General features: G+C 59.8%; 1 protein-coding gene across 2 annotated transcripts; it reads right to left on the bottom strand.

Annotated features, from left to right (window-relative positions):
• Nucleotides 1-87: 87 nt before the first annotated feature.
• Nucleotides 88-19,050, bottom strand: ANO9 (anoctamin 9). Of its 2 annotated transcripts, XM_046643579.1 has the most exons (24): nt 18,944-19,050; nt 12,825-12,899; nt 12,603-12,728; nt 12,292-12,437; nt 11,074-11,120; nt 10,900-10,958; nt 10,744-10,817; nt 9,773-9,907; nt 9,542-9,638; nt 9,310-9,370; nt 9,103-9,185; nt 8,857-8,961; nt 8,611-8,769; nt 8,498-8,534; nt 8,125-8,236; nt 3,567-3,624; nt 3,366-3,463; nt 3,067-3,197; nt 2,683-2,835; nt 1,706-1,853; nt 1,085-1,186; nt 911-1,004; nt 697-809; nt 88-574 (listed from the first exon to the last, which is right to left on the bottom strand). In XM_046643579.1, the coding sequence occupies exons 1-24, from the start codon at nt 18,947-18,949 to the stop codon at nt 547-549; spliced, it is 2,247 nt and encodes a 748-aa protein (XP_046499535.1). In that variant the 5' UTR covers nt 18,950-19,050; the 3' UTR covers nt 88-546. The 2 variants fall into 2 exon arrangements, with proteins under 2 accessions (XP_046499535.1, XP_046499536.1); XM_046643580.1 differs by lacking the exons at nt 11,074-11,120; nt 12,292-12,437; nt 12,603-12,728; nt 12,825-12,899; nt 18,944-19,050 and having other exon boundaries at nt 695-809; nt 10,744-10,919.
• Nucleotides 19,051-22,370: the final 3,320 nt, after the last annotated feature.

A 22,370-nucleotide genomic window follows, 5' to 3' on the forward strand; every position in this document is an offset into this window, starting at 1 on the left:
GGCTACACATTCCGAACCTTTCCCCAGCTGGACCTCAGTTTCCCATCCAGCCCTGAGGGCAGACACAATCCACCGGAGGCCCAGAAATCAACATAAAGAGTCTTTTCCTGTTTTATTATAGAAAGTTCTGTTGGCTGAGGGGAGCCAGGGAGGTGGGGTCAGGGCCCCTGACCAGCCAGAATGGGGGTGGGGCAGGACCTGGGTCAGGAAATGGGCTGGGTTTTCATGCGTTGTGACCGCATGAGAAGACTCCACTGTCAGTTCCATGGGTGGCAGGGGTCACTCAAGAGTTCAAGTCAGGGCTGTGCCGAGCCTGAGCTCTAACGGACAGAACAGCCACCATCAGTGCTCCTGAGACGCCCTGAGCCACAGACATACACGGACCCACGTGTGTAGGGGCCTCCGGGCACCCCACGTATACACCCACACACACACACAGGCCTTCTTTCTGCCCCCCAGGCCTACACAGTAGGCGTAGGAAGCGGTGGTGGCGGCTCTGAGCCTTGGCTCCTGGGCACCAGCAACTCTTGACCAGCTCGGGGTCCCCTACACATCTGTGCTCCTGGGACTGGATCTGGAGGCAGGAAAAGGATTGGTGGGGATCAGAGCCAGGCCCCACCCTGGGGCCTCTCCAGGCTCCCTCTCACCCTGGCTGCCCCCACCCCCCAGGCTGGGGCCTGGCCTCGGCGCCCACACCTCAGCTTCTCCAGGAGCCTCTGGTACTTCTCATCCAGAACCTTGTTCTTCACCATCTGGGGCACGTCAGGCACCAGCCAGGCAGCGATGAGCTTGATGCACAAGGCCACGTGCTGGGGGCGGTGGAGATGGCCAACCAGGGGTTTCAGGGGTGGGGGTCCCAGAGGAGGGCTGGAGAGAGCTGCCCCCCGCCTCTGCCCCAGTCCTCGCCCACCTCGAAGAGGATGAGGAAGGCCAGGCGGATGGCCAGGAGGACCCAGAACTGCTCGGAGAAGTTGTAGTCCCCAGCGTTGCGATAGTCCCTGTACCTGGGATGGGGAAGTACCTGAGTCAGGGGTCAGGAGTTCAGAGGGCACTCACGGGAGTAGGGGAGGGTGGGGGTCCAAACCTGCACTCGGTCACGTCCGCCGGGTCCTCTGTCCCATCGGGGTCCTGGAAGTCCTTGGTGTAGAACAAGGACAGGCTGTGGTTGACATAGCCTGTGAGACAGCTGGGAGGGCAGAGGAGCAGGGGTGTGTTGGCCACAGGGTGCGGCCCCTCGGGCCCTGGGGTGCCTCCCTGGAGCTACTCCATGTCTGGGGGGGCCAGTCAGGGAGGGGCACAGCACTGCCCCATCCTTCATTTCTATACATGGGAGAAACCAAAGGGCCTCTGGGTACCACCAGCTGCCTTCCCTGCCTGAGCTGAGGGGAGCCTTCTGGGGGGATCCCTGAGGGCTGAGTAAGGGCACTCCTCTGCCCTCGCACTGAGCAGGCTGCGAAGGGCCTGACTTTGGGAGGGGAGCCATTCTGGTCGTGCCTGCTCTGAAAACGGCTGGGTCTGGGACCTTAATCCCCAGTGGGGTCCCAGTCAGCTCTCCTGGGCTCCAGCCTGGGGTATGCAGGTAATACTGGCAGGATTGAGCCCTTTCCCTGGACTCCCCTGAGGCTGGGCTGTGGGTGGGCCAGTTTTGCCAGGGGTCTCCAGGCAGTTTGAGATTCCCCGGGGCTGTGTGGTGGTGCCCCCTTACTCGACTTCAGGGCGGGGCCCCCATCGGCAGGGGCCGTAGCGGTACTTGTACACCATTCGGGGGATGAACTCAGACGTGAAGGCGATGACCATCCCATTGGCAATGACTGCCAGCACGCCGATGGTCTCCAACACCTTCAGCCAGGTCCCTGGGCCACAGCAGTGGGGTGAAGGGGGCTGCTTCCTCAAGCCCTGAGGCTGGTACTGCCCACCCCACCTACAGCCATCCATCCGCCCAGGCTGGGAGCCTGGATGGTCAGGGGGCCTTGTCACGCCTCTGCCCACTGCAGCCCATCGCAGCCGTGGGGCCAGGTCGCTGATGAGGAAGACCTCGGCGAAGGCTGAGAGAGCATGGTCTCCACGCTCCTACACTCCCTTCTTCTGACATGGACAGGGAGGGGCTCAGGTCTCCCCGTTCCCCCCTCTTCTGCCTGAACCTCTCGGCAGCCCCGAGCCTGCTCTATCTCATGGGCCCCCACACCAGGCTGGAACCCCTTATCCTGGGCCCAAGACTGGGGCCTCCTTCACACTTGTCTCTCCCCTGCCCACGTCCAGCACCCCATCCCCTCTTTTCATCTCTGACAGCTGTCCAACTCAAGGAGGGTTAGCCTTAGGGTCTGGGTGACCGAGGCCACCTGCTCTCAGTCCTTGCCCCCAGCTGCTCGACCCCTCCCTCCTTCAGCTCCCAGCTGTTAGAGTCTAACTCTCCTGCCTGGGCCCCCGAGGATTAGGGGTGGTGCAGGCAAGGTACAGCCAGCCCTGCCTGTCCTGGGGCCTGAGCCCACCCCAGGCCCATCCCCCATCCTGGCAGACCCCAGGAGAGGGCTGGGGGGCTGTCTGTGGGGTGAGGGGGGTTGTCTTGCCACCGTTGCATAGAGCAATGATTTCAAGGGGACTGGTGTGGTCCCCGTGCCCCTTGCCACCCCGGCCCCTAGCTGGAGCATCCTGCCCCGTGCAGCTGCCCTGTTGGGCCCTGACCGATGTCTTTGGCCTTGCGGGGCACCAGGCGCTTCTGCAGCCTGACCATCTTGATGGCATCCAGGCGGATCTCCACGAGGTTGCTTAAGAGCGAGAGCAGCGGAGCCAGTGGGAAGGCGGCCACGAAGATGGTGGTGAAGCCATACTGGATCACTGGGGGTAGATGGGGGGTCACCTGGGCTGTGGGGGGCACCAGCCATCTGAGCTCCTCACCCCCCCGTGCCTGCAGCCCCCCAGGTTCCTTCTTCCCACCAGGCACCCACCAGCCCCCCAGTACCCACCCTTCCACCCGCCAGCCCTCCGGCACTGGCCTCTTCTCCCGCAAGTTCTCCCCTTCGTAGGCACCCCCCCCATCAGCCACACACCCCCAACTCCGCCACATACTCATCTCCATGAACTCGTCGAACAGGCTGAAGATGTTGACCGAGTTCAGGTGGTAGTTGCGCTGCCAGTCCTTCAGCTCGGGGTCCTGGGACATGTGGCCCTGCCTCAAGCGACACTTGTGGGCCAGCCACCTGGGGTGACAAGAACCAGGGGGGAGAGAGGGAGGGGTGCTGGGGCTGAGGGGCCCTCAGAACCGCTGGTTCTGGGAAATGGGGAGAGGGGTGGCGCTGTAGGCCTGCGGGTTCAGGTGCTCCCTAGGGGAGGGTGGGGGCTGGGCGGCCCCTGGGGGGTGTCCTCACGGGCGCAGGTACTCCACGCAGTTGCTGAGCGTCTGTTTCAGACCCATGATGATGGCCATCTGCACGAAGAGGTCCATCATGCAGCCACTGAGATGGCACTGTGGGGTCAGTAGTGGGAGGTCAGGCACGAGGGTGTGGGGGGAGGCCCGGGAGGAAGGGTAGGTCAGGGACATGGCGGTGAGGCATCCAGGACAGACTGACCTCCTCCAGCTTCCACAACCCCGCCAGGCGCACGGACTTCCCAGGGTGACCGTTGATCCTAGAAGGACAGTGAGGCTGAGAGTGGGGCGGAGGTGGCAGCTGGCCTCTGACTGGGTGGGCGTGGGGCAGAGGACAGAGGGTGCTGTAGGCAGGAAGGAGAGACGCCCGCCCCGCAGGTGAGCAGAGGCTGGTGCTGGAGGCACGGCTGACACCCAGACGCACCCTCTCTGCATTCACTCACACGTGCAGATGCACGTCCCAGACAGGCCTGTGACAGTGACCTCAGTTTCTCCCCCATGGAAGCTGTGCACTTGGAGTTACTTTGTGTGGAAATCACCTGCTCTCCGTAACATGATAAAAAACATAAGCTATGTTAAACCAAAGTTCCGCTCATACCCAACGGTGAAACCCTGGAAGCACTCCTGTTCCAGTTCACGACAACCGTTACTTAACTCGCTGCTGGAACTGTATAAATTTGCAACGGGAAAAATTACTATTTTAGGAAACATGATTATATACCTGGAAAAACAAAATAAATCAACTGAGAGGTTTGGTGGATAAAACAGCGGACAAATGCTCAGAGTGGAGACAAAATTGCTGTCAAGCTCTGCTTGCTTTCCTGGATGCAAGAAAATCCTGGGCATCGTGGCAGGAGGACATAACTGTCACAGATACAGGCAAAAATTATAAAATAACTAGAGTGAGATTCACAGGAACTCAGTGGGACCCAGGTGAAGGAAACCGTAAAACGACTAAAGAACATGAAAGGGGCCGGCCCCATGGCCGAGTGATTAAGTTTGCGTGCTCCACTTCAGCAGCCCAGGGTTTTGTTGGTTCGGATCCCGGGCGTGGACATGGCACTGCTCATCAGGCCATGCTGAGGTGGCATCCCACATAGCGCAGCCAGAGGCACTCACAAGTAGAATAGACAACTAGGTACTGGGGGGCTTTGGGGAGAAGAAGAAGAAGAAAAAAAGATTGGCAACAGATGTTAGCTCAGGTGCCCATCTTAAATTTAAAAAATTTTAAAAAGAACATAAAAAAAGACACGAATAGATATTTTCTGATGGAAGGATGGGCCCCCGAAAACGTCCACATCCTAATTGCTGGAGCCCCAGAGTATGTTATCTTACATGGCAGAGGGTGTCACAGTGGCCAATGAGCTGGCCTTACAATGCAGGGATTATCAGGTTTATCCGGGCTTATCCGGGTTTATCTGGGCTTATCCAGGCTTGCACGGTGATCACAAGGTCGTTAAGTCAGGAAGAGGGAGAGCCAGAGAGACGGTGGGTGAGAAGGACGCAGCCTGAGCTGCTGGCTCTGAGGGTGGAGGAGGAAGGGGCCAGGAGCGGAGGAAGGCAGGCAACTGCAGAGGCTGAAAAGGCGAGCAGGTGCTCCCCCAAGGCCCCGGGCAGTCAGCCCCGCCGACACCTTGATCTTGGCCCAGGGAGACCCCTCTTGGACTTCTGGCCTCCAGAACCGTACGGTAATAAATCTGTGTTGTTTAAAGCCAGAGTTGTGGGCATTCATTACGGCAGCCACAGGAAACTAATACGGAATCCATGTTGATTCTCCCTGAAAGAATGTATACCTTTACTGCAATCTGAAGCTAAATCCCACAGAATTTCGATGTAGTTGGACAAAAGGATTCTAAAGTCGACCTGGAATAATAAACGTGTAAATAACCGTAATCAAGGAACAGTGGAAAAGAAGAGTCGTGAATGCTGGCCTGCCTAAAAGCGAAGCTATGAAACAACACTTATCACAGGAAGGTGCCGGGGTGACGCGGCCAGAGAGGCTGGACGCGAGCAAGCATGGCCTGCGGTGTCTGACGAGGGGCGAGGGGGGTGATGCAGTGGCCACATACGGCTTGGGGATGGCTGGCTTTCATTCGGAAAAAATAAAACGGGGTCCCTCACAGCAGGACAAGTTCCTGACAAATCAAAGGTTTGAAGGCTTAAAATGCCGAAACCATAAACATCTAAAGGAAATCACAGCTGAACAGGTTTCTAATCCTGAGGAGGGGGAGACCTTTTCAAGCGGGGCATGAGAAGCAGACACCATAAAAGAACATGTGACAAGCCTCGGGACATAAAAAAGGAACTCTGCCTCCAGAGTAACACGAGCTGGAGCTGTGCCTCTTTTCTCAGAGACCTCGCCCACAGAGGCAGCAAACACAAGCAAGGCTGGAGGACCTGAGCTCTGGAACCACACCCTCTGGCCTCTGTCTGCTCCTCCACCTACAGACTGTGTGACCCTTAGGTAGTTTCTTAACCTCTCTGGGCCTCAGTCATCTCATCTGTAAGACAAGGATCAGAGAGTCCCTATCCCATGGGCTGCTGTGCGGATCAGAGCTGATGAACCTGTGGCACCTAAGATAGAACATGTCGGGTGCACGCTATGATCCCATACTGTCCCCGCCCCAGCTGAGCTCCCAGCACACCAACAAGCATCCTTCCGCCTCCAGGCAGGAGACCAGGAATTCCCCTCCAGGGACCAATGGAGCAAGAGGTCTGATGGGAGACACGTGGCCCAGAGCAAAGCCACTGGCACACACCTTTCTCAGTTACGGACAGGTGGCCCAGAATCGAGGACGTTTAAGAAAGTCTCTGACATCAAAATCAGAGACCAATCAAAGGAAGAGCATCCAAGAAGCTTGGAAAGAACAAACGCAACGCCAGAGGGGAGGAAAAAGACAGAGGTGCCATCCTCAGACAAGGACAGCCATACAGGCAGCACGAGGGGCAGGCTGTGGGGAGCCTGCAGACGTCGAAAGGAGCACCTGAGACTAAGGATGCAAACAGGCGTAGGATGTTCAGCCAGAGGGCTGGGACACAGGTGAGAAAACTCACAGAAGCTGGAACAAAAATGGAAGAAAACAAAGAAAATTAGGTGGTGAATTCAGAAGGCCCAGTTTCCTAACAGGAAGGATCCTGGAGGAGGGGCAGAGCACGAAAGCAGGCGTCGTCAGACATGAGAGGGACCGGAGGATGGAGGCTCCGGCGTGACACCCTCTCAGCTGCCCGACTGGAGTCCGCACGCCAGGCCTGCTGTGGGCGCTGAGCACTCAGTGATGGACAAGCACCCATGCCCCGTGGGATGCGTCCTGGACAGGAGGGTGACGGAGGGAAGCAGGGCAGGTGCTGGAAGAGTGGAGTGTGGAAGGCGGGCGATGGGGGACGAGCTGTGGATGCGGTAAGGTTGGGGCGCCTGCGAGGCATTGTGTGGGGGTGCCGAGGGGCAGCTGGGTCTGAGTCTGGACTCCAGGGAGAGGCCTGGGTGGGGGCGTGCGGCCTCGCTGGTGTGTCCAGGTGGTGTCTGTGATGGTGCCTGCAGTCACAGACAGAGCCTGGGCGTGGGGACAGCTGGAGTCAGAGAGGAGGGAGAGCCAGCAGGGGAGGGGGCAGCCGGTGCTGAGGAGGGAGAGCAGGAAGGACGTGAGGGGAGAGGCTTCCTTGAGGAAGGGGACGCACATTTGTGTGACGGTGGAGATCATCCAGGGAGAGCAAGCTGGTGAGGCAGAGCAGAGAAGCCAGCGCCGAAGTGTGTGGGATGGAGAAGACCCACCGAGACGCAGGGCTGCGACCTCAGAGGCCGGGACGGGTTGGGTGTGCAGAGTCGGGACTGCAATCAGGTGGGCCCTGCAGAATGCATGCTGCATGCCGGAGACAAAAACCCTTCTGAAGTCAGGAAAACACTGTCTGCCTGAAATTCTGTCTCCAGCAAGCGCTCGGTCCGGCCCCCCGTGAAGGGGAAGCTACGCACATCGGATTCTCCATCCACCTTTCTCGGGAGAACCCGGCTCCTACGTGGCGGACACTGAGGGCTTCCCAGGACGGAGGGCCAAACACGGCCCTCCAGGGCCAGAGAGGGATGCCCCACAGCTCTGGACGTACTGGGAGGGGTTGGGGTTTTTTAAAGTTCTGGTAGAGAGTTTGGGATTCATTGGCAATGTGTATGCACTTTACAAACCCTAAGCAAACCCAGAACAAATGGAACAATTATTTTCAGAAAAGACAAAAAAGTATACTGACGGAATCTGAAGGACTCGTTTCACTTTGACTGGGGAGGTGAGGGGAGTGTGAGCGAGTATGCGTGCGTGTCGTGTGGGACGCTCACTGCAGCTTTATGGATAAAGCTCGAAACCAGAAATCACCGAAACGTGCACCACCTGAGGGGGTCTGTGCACCCCAGCACATCCCAGGAAGAGCGCTCGCGGTGGGTTTTAAAAGGAGGCCTGGCCCCAACGCGGATGCGGCTGATGCCCGCACTGTGTGTCCAGCGCGGAAAGCAGATGGAGGTGTTCAGAGGACAGAACAGTTTATGTCACTGGGCGTATGTGTGTGACTTAAACGTGTAGTAAAGCCAGGCAGACCCACTGACCGGCTACAGGGTCACCTCCGGGGACGGGGACTGGAGAGTCCGGGCTCCCTTCACGCATTTCTATGCTGGGTCTCCACTTGTTCTGAGCGTGAATTCTTTTAGAATTAGAAGGAGCAGGTATTTCCAACTTTAAGGGGGGAGAGGCAAGTTGGAGGGGTGCGGGGTGGTGGCCCACCTGCCCAGGATGAAGGCAATGTAGATGAGAGAGGAGAAGTGCACGAAGAATTGCAGGGTGAAGAACTTGATGGTAAACTTCCTCTCTCGCTCCAAGAAGGTCCTGGGCTTCTCTGGAAGAAGACGTGGGGCTGTCCCGCACCCACCCCTCGCCCCAACGGCAGCCCCATGCCCCACCAGTCCCTATCCTGCCAACTCGGGGGCACCTGCGCCCCTCACCTGTCTCCCAGGTGTGCGCCCCTGCCCTCTCATGGGAGTGGCGACAGAGACAGCAGGAAGGCCCCTCCCCGGCCTCCAGGACCCCAGCCCTGAATCCTCCCGTCCGCTTCCTGTGGTTCCCGTAGAAGCCAGAGGGGGCTGGGCCCTCATCTCACCAAAGTTGCAGAGCTTCAGTGCCACCCACTTGTTGACCTGCGGGAGGGGAGACCGGCAGGCTCACTGGGGCCTCAGCAGGGTCCTCCCCACCCTCCCCTGCCCACGCTCCCACCTTGGTCATGATGAGGATGGTCACGTAGTGCACCAGGGCTCCAGTCACCACCACGGCCGTGGTCACCTGCTCCCCAAGGATGGGCAAGTTGCTGAAGAGGGCGGTGACCAGCACGCGGTAGACCACCAGGACGTGGGCCATTCCGATCAGGAAGCAGATCTGCAGGAGGGGCGGCCAGGATGGTAGGCCTCAGGAGTGCCGTCCCCAGCCCAGGCCCCAGCCGTGCTGCGGGTCCCCCAGGACTACCATGAGCAGAGACAGGACGAGGATGGCGGTGCTTCGCAGGTAGGAGTGCTGGTACGGCTGGAGCATGTAGTCGGGGCAGTTAATCAGCTGGAGCGCCATTTCCTCCTGCAGAGGGCGCCGGACACAGCGCAGACATGGGACCCCCGCCTCAGACACAGATGCACACGCCTCTGACATGGGCACACTCCCCGCCACGGCAGACCCAGGACTGTGGCCACAAGGCCCTGGACACCTGCCCCGACTCACCTGGTCCTCGTCCCACCCATACAGGTCCCAGTGCAGGACCACACGGGCGCGCTGCCGCTTCCAGATCTCCAGGAACACCGTGGCTGCAGCCGGGAGCACAGAGAGGCATCACAGGGTGTCCCTGGGATGGGTGTGGGGGTGGCGGCCCAGGGGCCTGGGGGCAGGAGTGGCCCTGGAGCTCAGGCCAGCTCCCCTGAGGTGACTTACCCCACACAGCCATGAAGATGGCAAACAGCACCGTGCCGTCGTTGTCGAAGAGGTGGGTGAGCTGGGGAGAGAGGCACATGTGTGGCCTGGGGGCCGCCTCCCCTGACCCATCATCCCCCCCCCGGGGGGACGGGTGAGCCCAGCTCTGCAGGGACCCAACCTCGGCTTCCCCTTCTCTGGGAGGACAGGCCAGGCCTCTGCTGCAGGGTGAGCCAGGCCCCAGGTGGCAAACCTTGGCAAAGGTGCAGGTGTCTGAGAGCCGGTGGTACTTGCGGCTGTGGTCGCCACGAGGGCACATGAAGATGTCGTGGGCCTCGCAGATCTCCTTGCTGGGGGTGCAGGCATGGCTGGTGTGGGCTCTTCTCTGACACAGGCCCCTCCTGCCCCTGCCCCCAGCCCCAACCCCGCTGCACCCCATCTCTGGCCCCGGGACCCCCTCCCAGCCCCCAGCCCAGCCTCCCACCTGATCTGGCTGGTGTCGAACAGGGCGAAGCCACTCAGGAAGATGAGGACGCCTACCACTGCGGCAGGCACCAGCATGTAGGTGTACCAGCCAAGCCAGGCGAAGTACAGCGCCACTTTCTCACCGAAGTAGTCCCTATGGCCACAGCTGCCCCGTCAGAGCCGCCCCCCAGGGGTGACGTCACACGCCAGCGCCTGGGTGGGCGTGACACATGTGGGGGCAAGGAGTGTTGTAGTGATGGCATCAGTGTGCCAGTGTGGGCACAGGTGTGTCCTGGGGGTCACAGGTGTGTCTGTAGGAGGCACAGGTGCATCTGTGGGGGGTGCAGGTGTGTCTGTGGGAGGCGCAGGTGCATTTGTGGTGTGTACAGGTGCGTCTGTAGGGGGCACAGGTGCAATTGTGGGGGGCACAGGTGCGTCTGTGGTGTGCACAGGTGCGTTTGTGGGAGGCACAGGTACGTCTGTGGTGTGCACAAGTGCATCTGTATGGAGCACAGGTGCATCTGTGGGAGGCACAGGTGTGTCTGTGGTGTGCACAGGTGCATCTGTATGGGGCACAGGTGCATCTGTAGGGGGCACTGGTGCATCTGTGGTGTGCACAGGTGCATCTGTGGGGTACAGGTGCATCTGTGGGGGCACTGGTGCATCTGTAGGGGGCACAGGTGTGTCTGTGGGGGTATAGGTGCATCTGTGGTGTGCACAGGTGCATCTGTGGGGGTACAGGTGCGTTTGTGGTGTGCACAGGTACGTCTGTATGGGGCACAGGTGCATCTGTAGGGGGCACAGGTACGTCTGTGGGAGCACAGGTGGGTCTGTGGTGTGCACAGGTGTGTCTGTGGGGGTACAGGTATGTCTGTGGTGTGCATAGGTGCATCTGTAGGGGTACAGGTGTGTCTGTGGGGGTACAGGTGCATCTGTGGGGGCACAGGTGTGTCTATGGGGGCACAGGTGACTTGCTTGGGGCAGCATTACCTGATTTCATCAATCGGCTGCTTGTGGAACATGTTTCTCCACTGGGCCCATTTCTTTATCAGGTCCTCCTCCCTCTGGGCATAGGTGGCAGACAGTGAGAGCTTCCTGCCTCCACGTCCCGCCCTCAGGCCCTCTCCCAGCCGGCTCACCCCTCACCTTATGTAGTGGGAACCTGGTCTCAAAGACCCCGTCCTTCACCAAATCATCAAAGGTGTCTGGGGGTCACGGGGAGTCTCGGGTCAGAGAGGAGTGAGGGGTGAGGAGGACCTGCTATCTCCTCCCTACGTCCTGGTGGCCACCGTGCAGGCCCCCTGCCCATCCCGTCCTTACCGCTGGCTGCCATTTTGCTGTTCAGGATGAAGTTGACGATTCGGATTCTGGAACACAGGAGCTGGTTCAGGATGGCCCATGTGGCCTCGGTGGACCCCGCCCTCTGTCTGGCCTGGCTCAGGCCCCTCTCCATCCTGGCAGAGCCCCCAGCCCACCTGCCCTGACCGCCTGACCAGAGCCCAGAATCCAGGACTCAGTGGAGCCCACCATGAGCTTACCCCCCACCTCCTTAAATCCTCCCAGGGTCCAGCCGCCCCGTGGCTCCAGGGTGAGGCTCCCTCAGGGATGGTCCCTCTCCTCCCAGGACCCCAACACTCAGCCCAGACCCCCCACCTCCAATCACACCTCCCACCTGGAGCCCCCATTTGTCCAGGGCACACCCTACACCTTTATGTGCATGAATCCTCTTTATACCCCGTGAGCCATCTTGCCTGTGGGGAGACTGAGGCTCAGAGAGGCTGAGTAACTTGCCCAAGGCCACACAGCCAGGAAGTAGCACAGCGGCACCTGACTAGAGAGCTATGCTCCTCCAAAACATCTTCCTGTGAGACGCTCGGGTGTCCCAGGGCACTCTCCACAGCCTGTTCCTCCCAGGCCCCATCAAGGTGCCTCTCCTCATCCGTCCTCCCCTTGCCTCCCCACGACCAGCCAGTTCTCCTGTGTTCACAGGAGGCCCCCCTGTTGTCTTGAATCCAAATTCTGGAGTGTTCTTTGCCATCTCTACCTGCCGGGTCCCAGCTGGGCTGGCGGGGCCTGGGCCCACTGGGCAGGTGGTGGGGAAGGGAGTAGGGAGGGCTGGCTGGGAGGACTGGAGGGTCAAGGGGAGAAGTGGTGCTTGGAGACAGAGGAGGCGGTGGGTGTATGGAGGTCGGGACAGAAGTCCAGGGAAGGGCATTCGGTCAGGAGGGGCGAGGTGGGGACCCACATCTGGGGTCTGTGCGGGACAACCTCAGAGCCAGGAGGGACGGCTGAGAGGATCCCCTCAGCCTCTCCAAATGCTGCTGGCCCTTTAAGGCTGGTTTCTTCTCTGGGTCCTGGGGACCCAGTCATGTGTAACCTTCAGGACACCTCAAGAGGTGAGAAGGGCCTTCATCCCTTATCACAGAGACAAAACTGCCCCAAGGCCCCACCCTGAGACCACGCCTGGGAGCCTCACTGCCTGGACAGGGCATGTGGGCGGCAGGGCTCCTCCTGGCCAGGCTCTGGGCCAGCTCTCACCTGGTGGTGGCTGGGATGGGGGTCAGTGTGGCTGGCTCCATTCCGGGGGCAGGATTCTCAGGCTCCAGGAGGAGCGTGCGGTACAGGTTGAAGATCCTGCTGTCGGCTCGGATCCCGAAGAATATCTTCTCCTTGTCCTGCAACTTCTGGGGGCAGGACACCGCACGGGACCCGCTACACCACCTCAGAACCCTTCCCCTTCGTCCACTGCCACCTCAGGCAGAAGGTCACAGGCCACCTCCCCAGACTCCCCCACAGGACCCACCCAGATCCCATGACCCTCGCATGGCACCGGGCCTCAGCCAGCCCACCTTGTGATGGAAGCCCTTTCTGCTGAGCTCCTCCAAGAACCACTGCTGCTGTTGGGCCTGCCTGGGGTTTCTCTGGGTGCGCTGATCGGCCACAAGCACATAATCCCACTGCTCAGAGGCCTCAGTCTGGAGGAGGAAGGTGTGGGACCAGGCACGGGGTGGGCCAGGCACAGGGCAGGGGGAGGGGGTGAGACCCCTCCCAAGGGTCCGAGCAAGACTCACCTCACAAGTATTGATCTCTACCAGTGGGAAGCTGTCCCCTTCGGTCCCCCCCAGGAACTGGAGGCTCTCTTCCCCCTGAGGTGGGGGCAGACAGAGGGACGGGCTCATTGCTAAGCTCCTGGGCCAGGCCTCCAGCACCAGGGGCGAGAACAGAAGGGGGAGGTGGGAAACAAGTGGACCGTCCAGCTGCGGCCGGGCTCCAGGGGTGCGACACAGACAAGCAGTGAAGGTGTCTTTGGGAATCTACACCAAGAGCCCCTGAAACGCATGAGACAGGATGGATGGACAGACAGAGAAGCAAAGGGTCTCACAGGAGAGGGTGCTCAGGTGGTGGCCCATCAGGAAAACGCAGGGCCAGTGACCAGGAGGTGGCGCCTCCTAGGCCCCTGGTCGCAGGCGTTTTTGGGTCAGACAGCAGCAAATCATTGGAATCCCTGTGTATTGCCGTGGTGCACGTCAGTGCATGAATTTGTGAAACAAAATCAAACATCCCAGACCCTACGGCCCGGCCTGGCCCAGCCGCCCCTGGAGGCGTGGACGGGGTGCTCACAGCAGCATATTTCACATCAAAACTGTGGAGGGAACCCAGATTCCTATCGGCGGGCGGGCGGGCGGACGAGACTCTGTGACGTGGTGGAAGATCACACCACAGGCGCACGAGTGGGCAGCTGCGGGGTGTCAGGGACCAACGACACGGTACTGAATTGGGTAAAGGTGAGTCTGATGGGAGCCCCACAGAAGTAACTGCTGTGGGCACACCCAGGACGGACGGACAGATGGATGCCAAGGTCAGTGGGCAGAACCTGAAGGAGGAAGCGAATATGTGCACAGCCTCCCAGTCTCTCCCTGAGTATCTGTTTATCCTTGTGGCAGCATCAACAAATGTCACACATTCGCTCATTATCCCTCAGGGAGTGTGGGCTGGACTTAGTGACTAATGGAGAAAGCGCGGGAGGGAAAGGCAGTCACTTTGCAGAGGAGGACCCGGCAGATGCCCCTCGACCCTGGTGATGAAGGTCAAGTCACGGTGACATCATTGGGATGTCAGGGACCCCCTGACAGGATGTGAGGTCATAGTATGTGGTCCCCTCCCTGAACCTCTGGTCCTGTCTCAGCATGAGGAGACCTCAGAGGGACTTTCCCCAGAGCCCGAGCAGACTCGAGAGTCAGGAGGACAAGGACAAAGAGGGACACAGGGACTGTCATGGACGCGGTGGGGTGCCAAGAAGACATGACGATACGTGCCATGTGGGATCCTGCAAGGACCAGCCACAGGAAAGGACACACATGGAAAGCTGGTCAAGGGGGCGGCATTGGGTGCCTCAGGTGGTGGAGCGCTGACGTTGGGGAGGTGGGGCGAAGGGCAGAGGGGACCTTGTACCATCTCCATAGCCCTTCGGGAATTCTTACAGCTGTGCTAAAAGTGCACACACAGGAACAGGGAGCTGGGTGTGCTGGGGTCAGCGTCTGGGTGGGCGTGGGCTCAGGCCTGGCTCATGCTCAGTGAGCAAATGGACAGCAGGCACTGAGGCCAGGACAAAGTGACCAGGCCCCTTCGCTGGGGGAGCCGCATGGCTGAGGGGTGGGGGATGCGGGAGGTGGGGACAAGGGCACATGGTCAGAGCAGGTCAGGCAGGGGGCGCCCCAGGCCAAGGAGCCGGGAGATGACGCTGGCTTTGGAGCCGAGAGCCAGGGGATGCCAACGCCACTGCCCTCGGGCCAGGTCATCTACCTCTTCCACCTCAGACAGTGATGGTATCTGCCCTGAGGGCCTTCACCCCATGCACAGGGCATCCTGTGGCCCCAGCGCGGCGTGAGCACGCTGTGTGTGCACCAGTGAGAGGGACCCTAGCCGCGTCCCAGCTGGCAGCTCCCAGAGGCACATGGATCCCGGAGGGACAGGGACCCTGCTGCGTCCCAGGGGACTGGGTGTGGGGGCCACTGTGGGGGCTGTGTCTGTCTGAGTACCCCACCTTGCCCTGACCAGCTGGCAGGTTTGGGCACCGCTCACCCCTCCATGGCCCCCACTGGCCCTGGGCTCCTGCCAGCCTACACCCCCACAGCCCCAGCAAGGCCCTGCTCCTCCCCGGCTCAGCCCTCAGCCTGGTGCAAGGTGGTTCCCACTGCACCGCACCCTACTCCACCACCCGTCTTCTCTGCTGCCCCTGCTGGTCTTCCCACCTGCTATCCCTTCCCTTTCCCAACCACATTCCTGCCCAGCTCTAGACCCGCCTCCTCCAGGAAGCCCCACTGGACTGCTCCACCCAGTCTGTCTCGAGGGCTGCCAGGTGAAATGTAGGCCGTCCAGTCACACTTGAATTTCCAATAAACAACAAACACTTTTCGTATAAGTATGTCTCAATTATTGCATGGGACATACTTATACTGAAAAGGTCATTGTTTATGTGGAACTCGATTTAAGTAGGTGTCTGTTTTTTACTTTGTTTCGCTAAAACTGCAACCTTGCTCCACCCGCCCGCCCCCACCCCATGCCCACCCGGCACTGCTGGCTCCGGGACAGCCTGGGCCCCCTCTTTCTCAATCACAGAAGCCAGGAAATACATCAAATCCAACCACGGACTGCAGGTTCTAAGGCACCGGATGTCACAGTCATGTGGAGACAGGCCAGTGTAGATGCCATCTCGTGCCCCAAACCCACTTGCGGCTCCTGCCTGGGCCTTGAGATTCTCGCCCCGTGGGAATCACCTGGGGTGGGCTCACCCTGGCCTTTTGCCCGGCGCAGGTCTCCCACTAAGCCGTCTCCGCCCCGCCAGCATCACCTTCTCTGCTCCCGGGCGCTCTGCCCTCCCACGACACCGACACCCACAGATCCCTCAGCTCAGGTGTGGCCGGCAAGACCTGAAACTTCTCCCCTGTCTCTAGCCAGAGGAGAAACTGGCCGTTCACAGACAGGTTTGCAGGGAGGGGCAGGGGTCCCGGGCTGAGGCGCCTCTGTCTCAGGGAAGAGAGTAAGTATTGGCTGGAGGGGACCGGGGACGTTTGTGTCACCAGCATTCAGCTCTGTGACTTGCCCACCATAGGGCTCAGTAAGTGTCGTGCTGAAGAAATTTGTCAGTGAAATGGATCCTTGTGTTTTCAGGAGCTCCAGTGCTGGCTTCAGACCCTGGAGGGCCCTCCCTATGCCCCCTGTGCCCGGGACCGAGCTCCTCTGGCAGAGGCTGGAAGGAGAGACCCCTAATATTAGCAGGGCGGAGACTGAAGACCATGCAGGACAATCAGGGGTGGGAGAGGGGACCCCAGGGCGGGAAGGGGCAGCTCAGGGAAGCCAGACTGGGTAGGACTTTGGGATGCTGGCAGGAGGAAGGAGCCTGGGAAGAAGGGGTGACCATGAGGGACCATCAAAGGTTGAGGTGGGAGGTCAGCCCTTAGTGGCCCCAGAAATGAGGCTGCTGGACCTGGTGCAGCTCCCAATTCACAGACAACCCCTTGCCCCACCAGAGACAGCTTTGGGATGGTTACCCAGAGCCTCTTGGAAAAGGCTGACTCAATCTCCCCTGGGAACTCGTATGCTATCTGGATCAGTGGAGAGTGATGCCACCTAAGGTGTCCGCCAGGCACTGGCCCCCACCATTGATTCGGACCACTGGACAGGGAGAACCCCCAAGAGCAAAGCTACACGCACACCTGAGGGCTGCCTCATCACTGCCTGGTCCCTCCTCGGCGATGGGCCAGCAGCCACAGGAGCAGCCAGGTTGTTCCACAGCCAGACAGAGAGCAGGCTCTGAGAATCTGCTTCCTGTCCACTCGGGTCAGCATCCCCATCCGAGCCCACCTCCAGCCAAGCAGACTGCTACATGCGCCCGAAGCGAGCTGTCCAGGACCCCCATGCCCCGGCCACCAGCCCCACCTCCAGGAAGACATGTGCCCATGAGGCTCCCAGATCCCTGAGCCAGGGCAGGGGCTCCCCTGTACACTCCACCTCAGGGGTCCCAGCCCTGCCATGGGCGGACCCCCGGCACGTCCCTGCACACAGATCAGGGATTCAGGCTCTGGGGTCACTGTTATCTCCCTTCAGTCCATCTAGCCCCACCCCCTACAGCTCACACACGCAGTGGGCCAGGGTCCCAGGCCTGGCACAGGCCAGAGTCCAGTGAGCTCACCACTGGCTCCGGATGGGGAAACTTCTGGAGATGCTGCAGCTCCTGGGAGATCCTCCCTCCTCACGGGGACAGGAAGATTCAGAGCTGGGGACTCCTGCCCCTGCCTGGCCCTTCCCAGGCTGGCCTCCAGGTCACCAGTGGGATGGAAGAGACAGCTGTGTAGATGTGACCACTACCCAGGTCCTGACCAGGCCTGGCCCAGCGGGCAACATGCAGCACACATGTGAGGTCACCCGGCTGCACACAGAACACGCATGGGCCTCCCCTCGCCCTCCGTGGCCCACCTTGTGTGAGGGGCATGTCACACCCCTGCCCTCCTGGCTTGGCCCCATGGGCACGCTGCAGGTTCATGGTCCAGCAGGGGGACCTGCCTGCCCCCACCAACGTCCACACACAGAGAAGGCCATCCGTGCTCGCCCAGCCCGGACGCCCTGTGACCACCCTCCCTGAGCAAATGCCCCCCGGCCCTGCCTCCTCAGCTTCGCAAGCCGGTCGTCTGCGCCCCCCTTCAGCTATCCATCTGTTCCGTCATCTGTCAGTTCATCCTTTCGTGTGTCCCTCCACCCCAGACACTCCCTGACGAGGCAGCCCGCCCCGCGTTCAGCCCTCTTGGGCAGTGCATGGTGTGAGCAGACACGGGCCTGGAGGGGCAGGTGCCTACTTTGCAGGGGAGGTAGCCTGGAGCTTAGCCTTGTAGGGCAAGAGGTTGGCAGGAGGTGAAAAAGTGGGGGCAGCCTTCCTGGGAGAGGGAAATGTGTGGACAGACCATGACGGGCAGCAAGGAATGTGGTACTCAGCACCACCCAGAGACTTGGTCCTCAGCACCTGAAAGGACTTGGTAGTTACTACACCCAGGGACTCTCTCCTCGGCACTTCAGCTTTGCAGAAGCACAAAGAACAAGAAGGGAGCTGCCGGAAGGTGAGGCTAGGGGTTGGCAGAAGCCGGGTTATGGAGGGCGATCCATGGAGCTGCTCAGGCAGCTGTGGAGCTTGGGCTTCAGCTGGGGGCAATGAGGGGCTGCGGAAGGGATCTGAGCCGGGAGGGGTATGCTCAGATCCAGCCGGGGGCTGGGGCCACCAGGTCCTCCCCACTGTCTGCATCTGCACCTGCCCAAAGGGCTGATCTCTCGCCTCAGCCAAACCAAGTGCGACTTCTCCCCTACCCCGGTCCCCCCAAGTTTCTCCTCCACCCTGGGAGGGCTGGCATGGGAGGAAGGGGCTGGCAGGGGTGCCTGGGTCAGCCTGAGTGGCCAGGGTGCCAGAGCTGGCTCTGGAAAGGCTCAGGACACCCTGGGCAGAGGCAGAGTGGGAGGCTGGCTTCTCCCCCCACATTGCGTGGGTCTCCTCCCCAGGCTGCCCAGGCGCTGGCCCCCACCTCCTCGACCTCTTCCCTGCAAGAGGGGAGGAAGGATGTGTTCCCAGGATGTTCTCTTGTCCACCTCCAAGGGGGGCCCCACAGCCTCCTGCTCTGTCCCTCAGAATCAGAATCCAGCAGCCCCCACCTCCACCTGAGGCAGGACCCCCAGGGAGTAGAGGGCCCAGCTGGTCCCCTGGGCCTCCCCAACCCCAGGTCAGCCCACCTTGGAGGCCACAGTCCCTTGCCTCTCAGATGCCAGCTGCAGGGCAAAGCTGCAAGGTCTGGGGGTCCTTGCCCTGGCTGGGGGTGGGGAGGCGGCAGGGGGACGATGACAAAGAGGAACATGCCCTCCCCATCTAGGCCCCACACACTCACCAAGAGCCCGACCTGGGGGTCCCCAGAATCCCTGGCTGGCCTGGCGGAAAGCTGCCCTCCTGTTTCCTGCCCCAAACCCCAGGAGCCCAGGGCTCCGCCGGGCTCTGGCCGCCACACCACAGCCCGGCCCGGGGCTGCAGGGAACTCAGCAGGCACTCTCCAGGTGAGGCTGGTGGGGCTGGCGGGCTGGCCCAGGCCGGGTGGGCGTGGCTGGGAACACCTGCGGCAGCTGGCGCAGGTGTGGACCCCGCGCAGCCGGGACTCACCTGCATGCTGATGGCCACACTACGTCCCGGGCCAGCAGGGCGGGCGGTCGGGGTGCGGGTACCGAGTGTGGCTGCGAGGCGCCCGGCGCGTCTACCTGACTTCCGCGTGGGACTCACCCTTCTCTCCCCCCGCCTCTCTCTCCTCCCTGCTCTCTCCTCCCTACTCCTCCGTTGGTCCCGAGCCGGCAGGCATGGGGAGGAGCAAATGGGCCTCAGACACCTTCCTGGAGGCCCGGCGGGGGACCCCTCCCCCTACCTGAGCCTTCAAGTTCACCTGCAGAGGGCTTCCAGGGTAAGGCGGAGCTAGATAGGCATCCCCCTCCCGGGGGGAAGCAGGGTGGGGGGCACATGAGCACCCAACAGTATCACCTGGCCCCCTGCTCCCCATCACTCTTCCTGACACCAGGACTCACCTTCCCCAGGTCCCCTCCAGAGTGTCCAAACCTCTACCCCCCATGTCCAGTGTTGATTCCCTTAGAGGAGAAACTGGGGCATGGAGGATTGAGGAAGAGACAGATCCCAAAAAGAAACTGTCTTCTCTCACCCTGAGCCCTGGCTTTGTGGACCCCAGCTCAGGAAGGGGAGCCCTTGGGGTCCTGAGGACACATGGCTGGCCCCAGGATGCATGGACAACTGAGGCCTGAGGGCAGCAACTGAAGACTGTCCCGTGGGAGACAGCAGACTGTCCCCAACAGGGAGGTGGGGTGCCTGCACTCTGAAAGCTGCTCTGAAGCTGAGGACACAGGGCAGGAGTTCAGCCAAGCCAGATACCCGGAAACACTGAGCAGCACAGGGGGCAACTGTGGGGAGCAGGAAGCACCCACACCGTTGCGGAGGGCAACCCCAATGTCACGAGGGGACAGGGAGCACCCCGATGTCATGGGGAGCACCCACAATGTATGTCATGGGGAGGCAGGAGGTACCCCCAATGTCACAGGGGGGAAAGGAGCACCCACACTGTCACGAGGTGCACCCACGATGTCATGGGGGGCAGGAAGCACCCCCAATGTCACAGGGGGCAGGGAGCATCCCCAAGGTCACGGGGCGCTCCCACAATGTCATGGGGGCAGGGAGCACCCCCAATGTCACAGGGGAGCAGGGAGCACCCCTAGTGTCAGGGTACAGCATTATGCAGCCCATGCAACCCTGAGGTTTGGAACTTGGGTGGACATGTTTGCTCCCGGTTCCCCCAGGGAAAACATGGCCCCACCCATGTTTCTGCTTGGGGGACCCCATGGCAGGCTGTGATAGCAGCAGAGACCATGAGTGAAGTAGGAGGTGGCAAAGACAAGGGAGGGATCTGGCAGCACAGAACCTGTGCAACTCTGATGGAGCAGATTTGGACAAATGCATTAAGATCGGTGTGAGGGAAAATCCCAGATGATAGTACATTTCTCTCTCCCAGAAATGAAGTCTGGAAGTGGTCAGTCTGGGACTAGCACTAACTTGTTGCTCTGCCACCTTAAGCCCATGGTTCCACCACATGGTTCAAAATGGCTGCTCAAGCTCTGGGCATCACATCCACATTAGAGCCAGCAGGAAGAAGAAAGAGTGAAGGAGGGGCCCACCACGCTTCACGTGGTCAGTCACATGGCCTACTGCAAGGAAGCCTGGGAAGTGTGATTGTCTTTCCTAAGGAAGAAGGTGAAGGACACTGGGGGAACCCGACGTCTCTGCACAGGCCAGAGGGCTTCAAATGCTGGCTAAGAGTTCAGGAAACAGTCAGCAAGGGTTTCTGAGCACCAGTAATCGGAACTCAAGGTCCACATTGCCAGCCAGCTCCTGGACTCTGCCACTCCCAGTGTCCTGCTCGAGACCTTCTCCATGGATGTTTACATTACCATAAACCAATCCTCCAGCGCATTATGGATGTCACCCCTGAGTCAGACATCATTTCAAGTGTCTACACAGCTGCTCTCTTTATTTGGCGTTCCCAATTTTATTGCTTCAGAAACACTGCTTCTTCTCATTCCTACCTTTCCGAGGGTGTGAGAGAACCTGAGTGACATTGAGATCCTTGCTGCTCGAGAGAGCTGGCCCCTGTGGGCCCTTGGGGCAAAGGCAGCATCCCCAGCCTGGGGGAGGAGCACTGGCCAGGCCCCCAGGGGACGCTTAAGGGATGGAAGGTCAGGGCAGATCTCATCTCATCTGGGCTGGAGAGAAAACAGGTGCAGCCCACTCAGAAAGCAAATCTACAACAGAATCGAAAGACTTACAATTGTTTATACTTTGGTCTATTAATTTAACTTTTTGTAAACTATCCAAAACAAAATCCGGGATGAAAACATGTATAAATATGTCCTTAGAGGCAAAAATTGTAAACGGCCTAGATGTTCAAAGACAGGGAAGTCTCTGAGCAAACGTGGTCAATTCGTGTTCTGATGAAGCAGCCATTGAAAACGATGCTTTCAAAGAGTCTCTGAGAACATAGGAAGATGCTGATACTGTCAAGTGAAAAAACATAGACTGCAAACGTATATTCATTTTTCATCTCAACTCAGTCAAAATGCCTTAAAAGACTGGAAGAGCAGATTTAACATTTGGTATTTGTATTTGCTGGATGATATGAACTACGGACGGTGGAATTATACTTTTCTTGCTTTAGTTTGCTTTCTTTGAATTTTCTACAACACCACACACCACTTTTATAAACTTTATTATTAAATTTACTTTATTGTCATAATAAAGTCTATTATTATGAACTTTATTTCTCCCGGACTCAGCCTTGGTCTTGAGCGCATCCCGTGAAGGAACCACAGCATAGAGCACCAGCCCCTCGCGCAGTGTGGCCTGGCCGCCCCGGCTGTCAGCAGAGCTGCCCTATCTTGGGTGGAGAACTTTGGTCGAGGCCCATGTGGGCCTCCTGCTCTTCCCTAGTGGACCCTGGACTCTGTTCACCTTCCTTCCTCCTCCGAGCTCCAGAGAACCCTGCCCACCTGTCCTCTTCCCTCTGAGGGCCGAAGTGCAGCAGGAGGCGGGCCCCCCACTCCCACTCTCTCCAGGGTGCCTCAGACCCTTTCAACTAGGGGCTGGTGGCCACCCTGCGGAGGTCAGGATGACAAAGCCCCCAGGAGTGCTGCCGGTGAACTCCAAAGGCAGGAGTAAGTACAATTTGTCTTCACCTTGGGAATCTGTCCTCCTAACCCCCATGGCCTGTCTGTGACACTAGGACATCCTGATGTCTCTGAGGATGGTTCTCAGAGGCAGCACAGCTGGGTCAGCTGGGGTGGGCCTCCTGAGTTCTCTCCGGGCTGGTCCCAGGCACACGCTCCCCCTTGGCCTCTCTCTCGGGGGCGGCAGACCTCCCTGGCGTCAGGGGAGACCCCTCTGCCAGGCTGGGCCTCTGCTCCTCCAGTCTGCCAGAAACTGGTCCTTGCCTGTCACACCAGGATGGTCCCTGTATGTCCTCACCCTAGGGACACTTCTG

Source organism: Equus quagga, chromosome 17, assembly GCF_021613505.1.
Source record: "Equus quagga isolate Etosha38 chromosome 17, UCLA_HA_Equagga_1.0, whole genome shotgun sequence".
In the NCBI taxonomy this organism is placed as follows: Eukaryota; Metazoa; Chordata; class Mammalia; order Perissodactyla; family Equidae; genus Equus; species Equus quagga.

Excerpts from the sequence above, each read along its gene's own strand:
- ANO9 (XM_046643579.1), bottom strand. Across the intron at positions 12,729-12,824 it reads TAGAGATCAATACTTGTGAG|ACTGAGGCCTCTGAGCAGTG; the intron begins GTGAGTCTTGCT and ends TTCCTCCTCCAG. Across the intron at positions 1,187-1,705 it reads GGGCCCCGCCCTGAAGTCGA|CTGTCTCACAGGCTATGTCA; the intron begins GTAAGGGGGCAC and ends CTGCCCTCCCAG.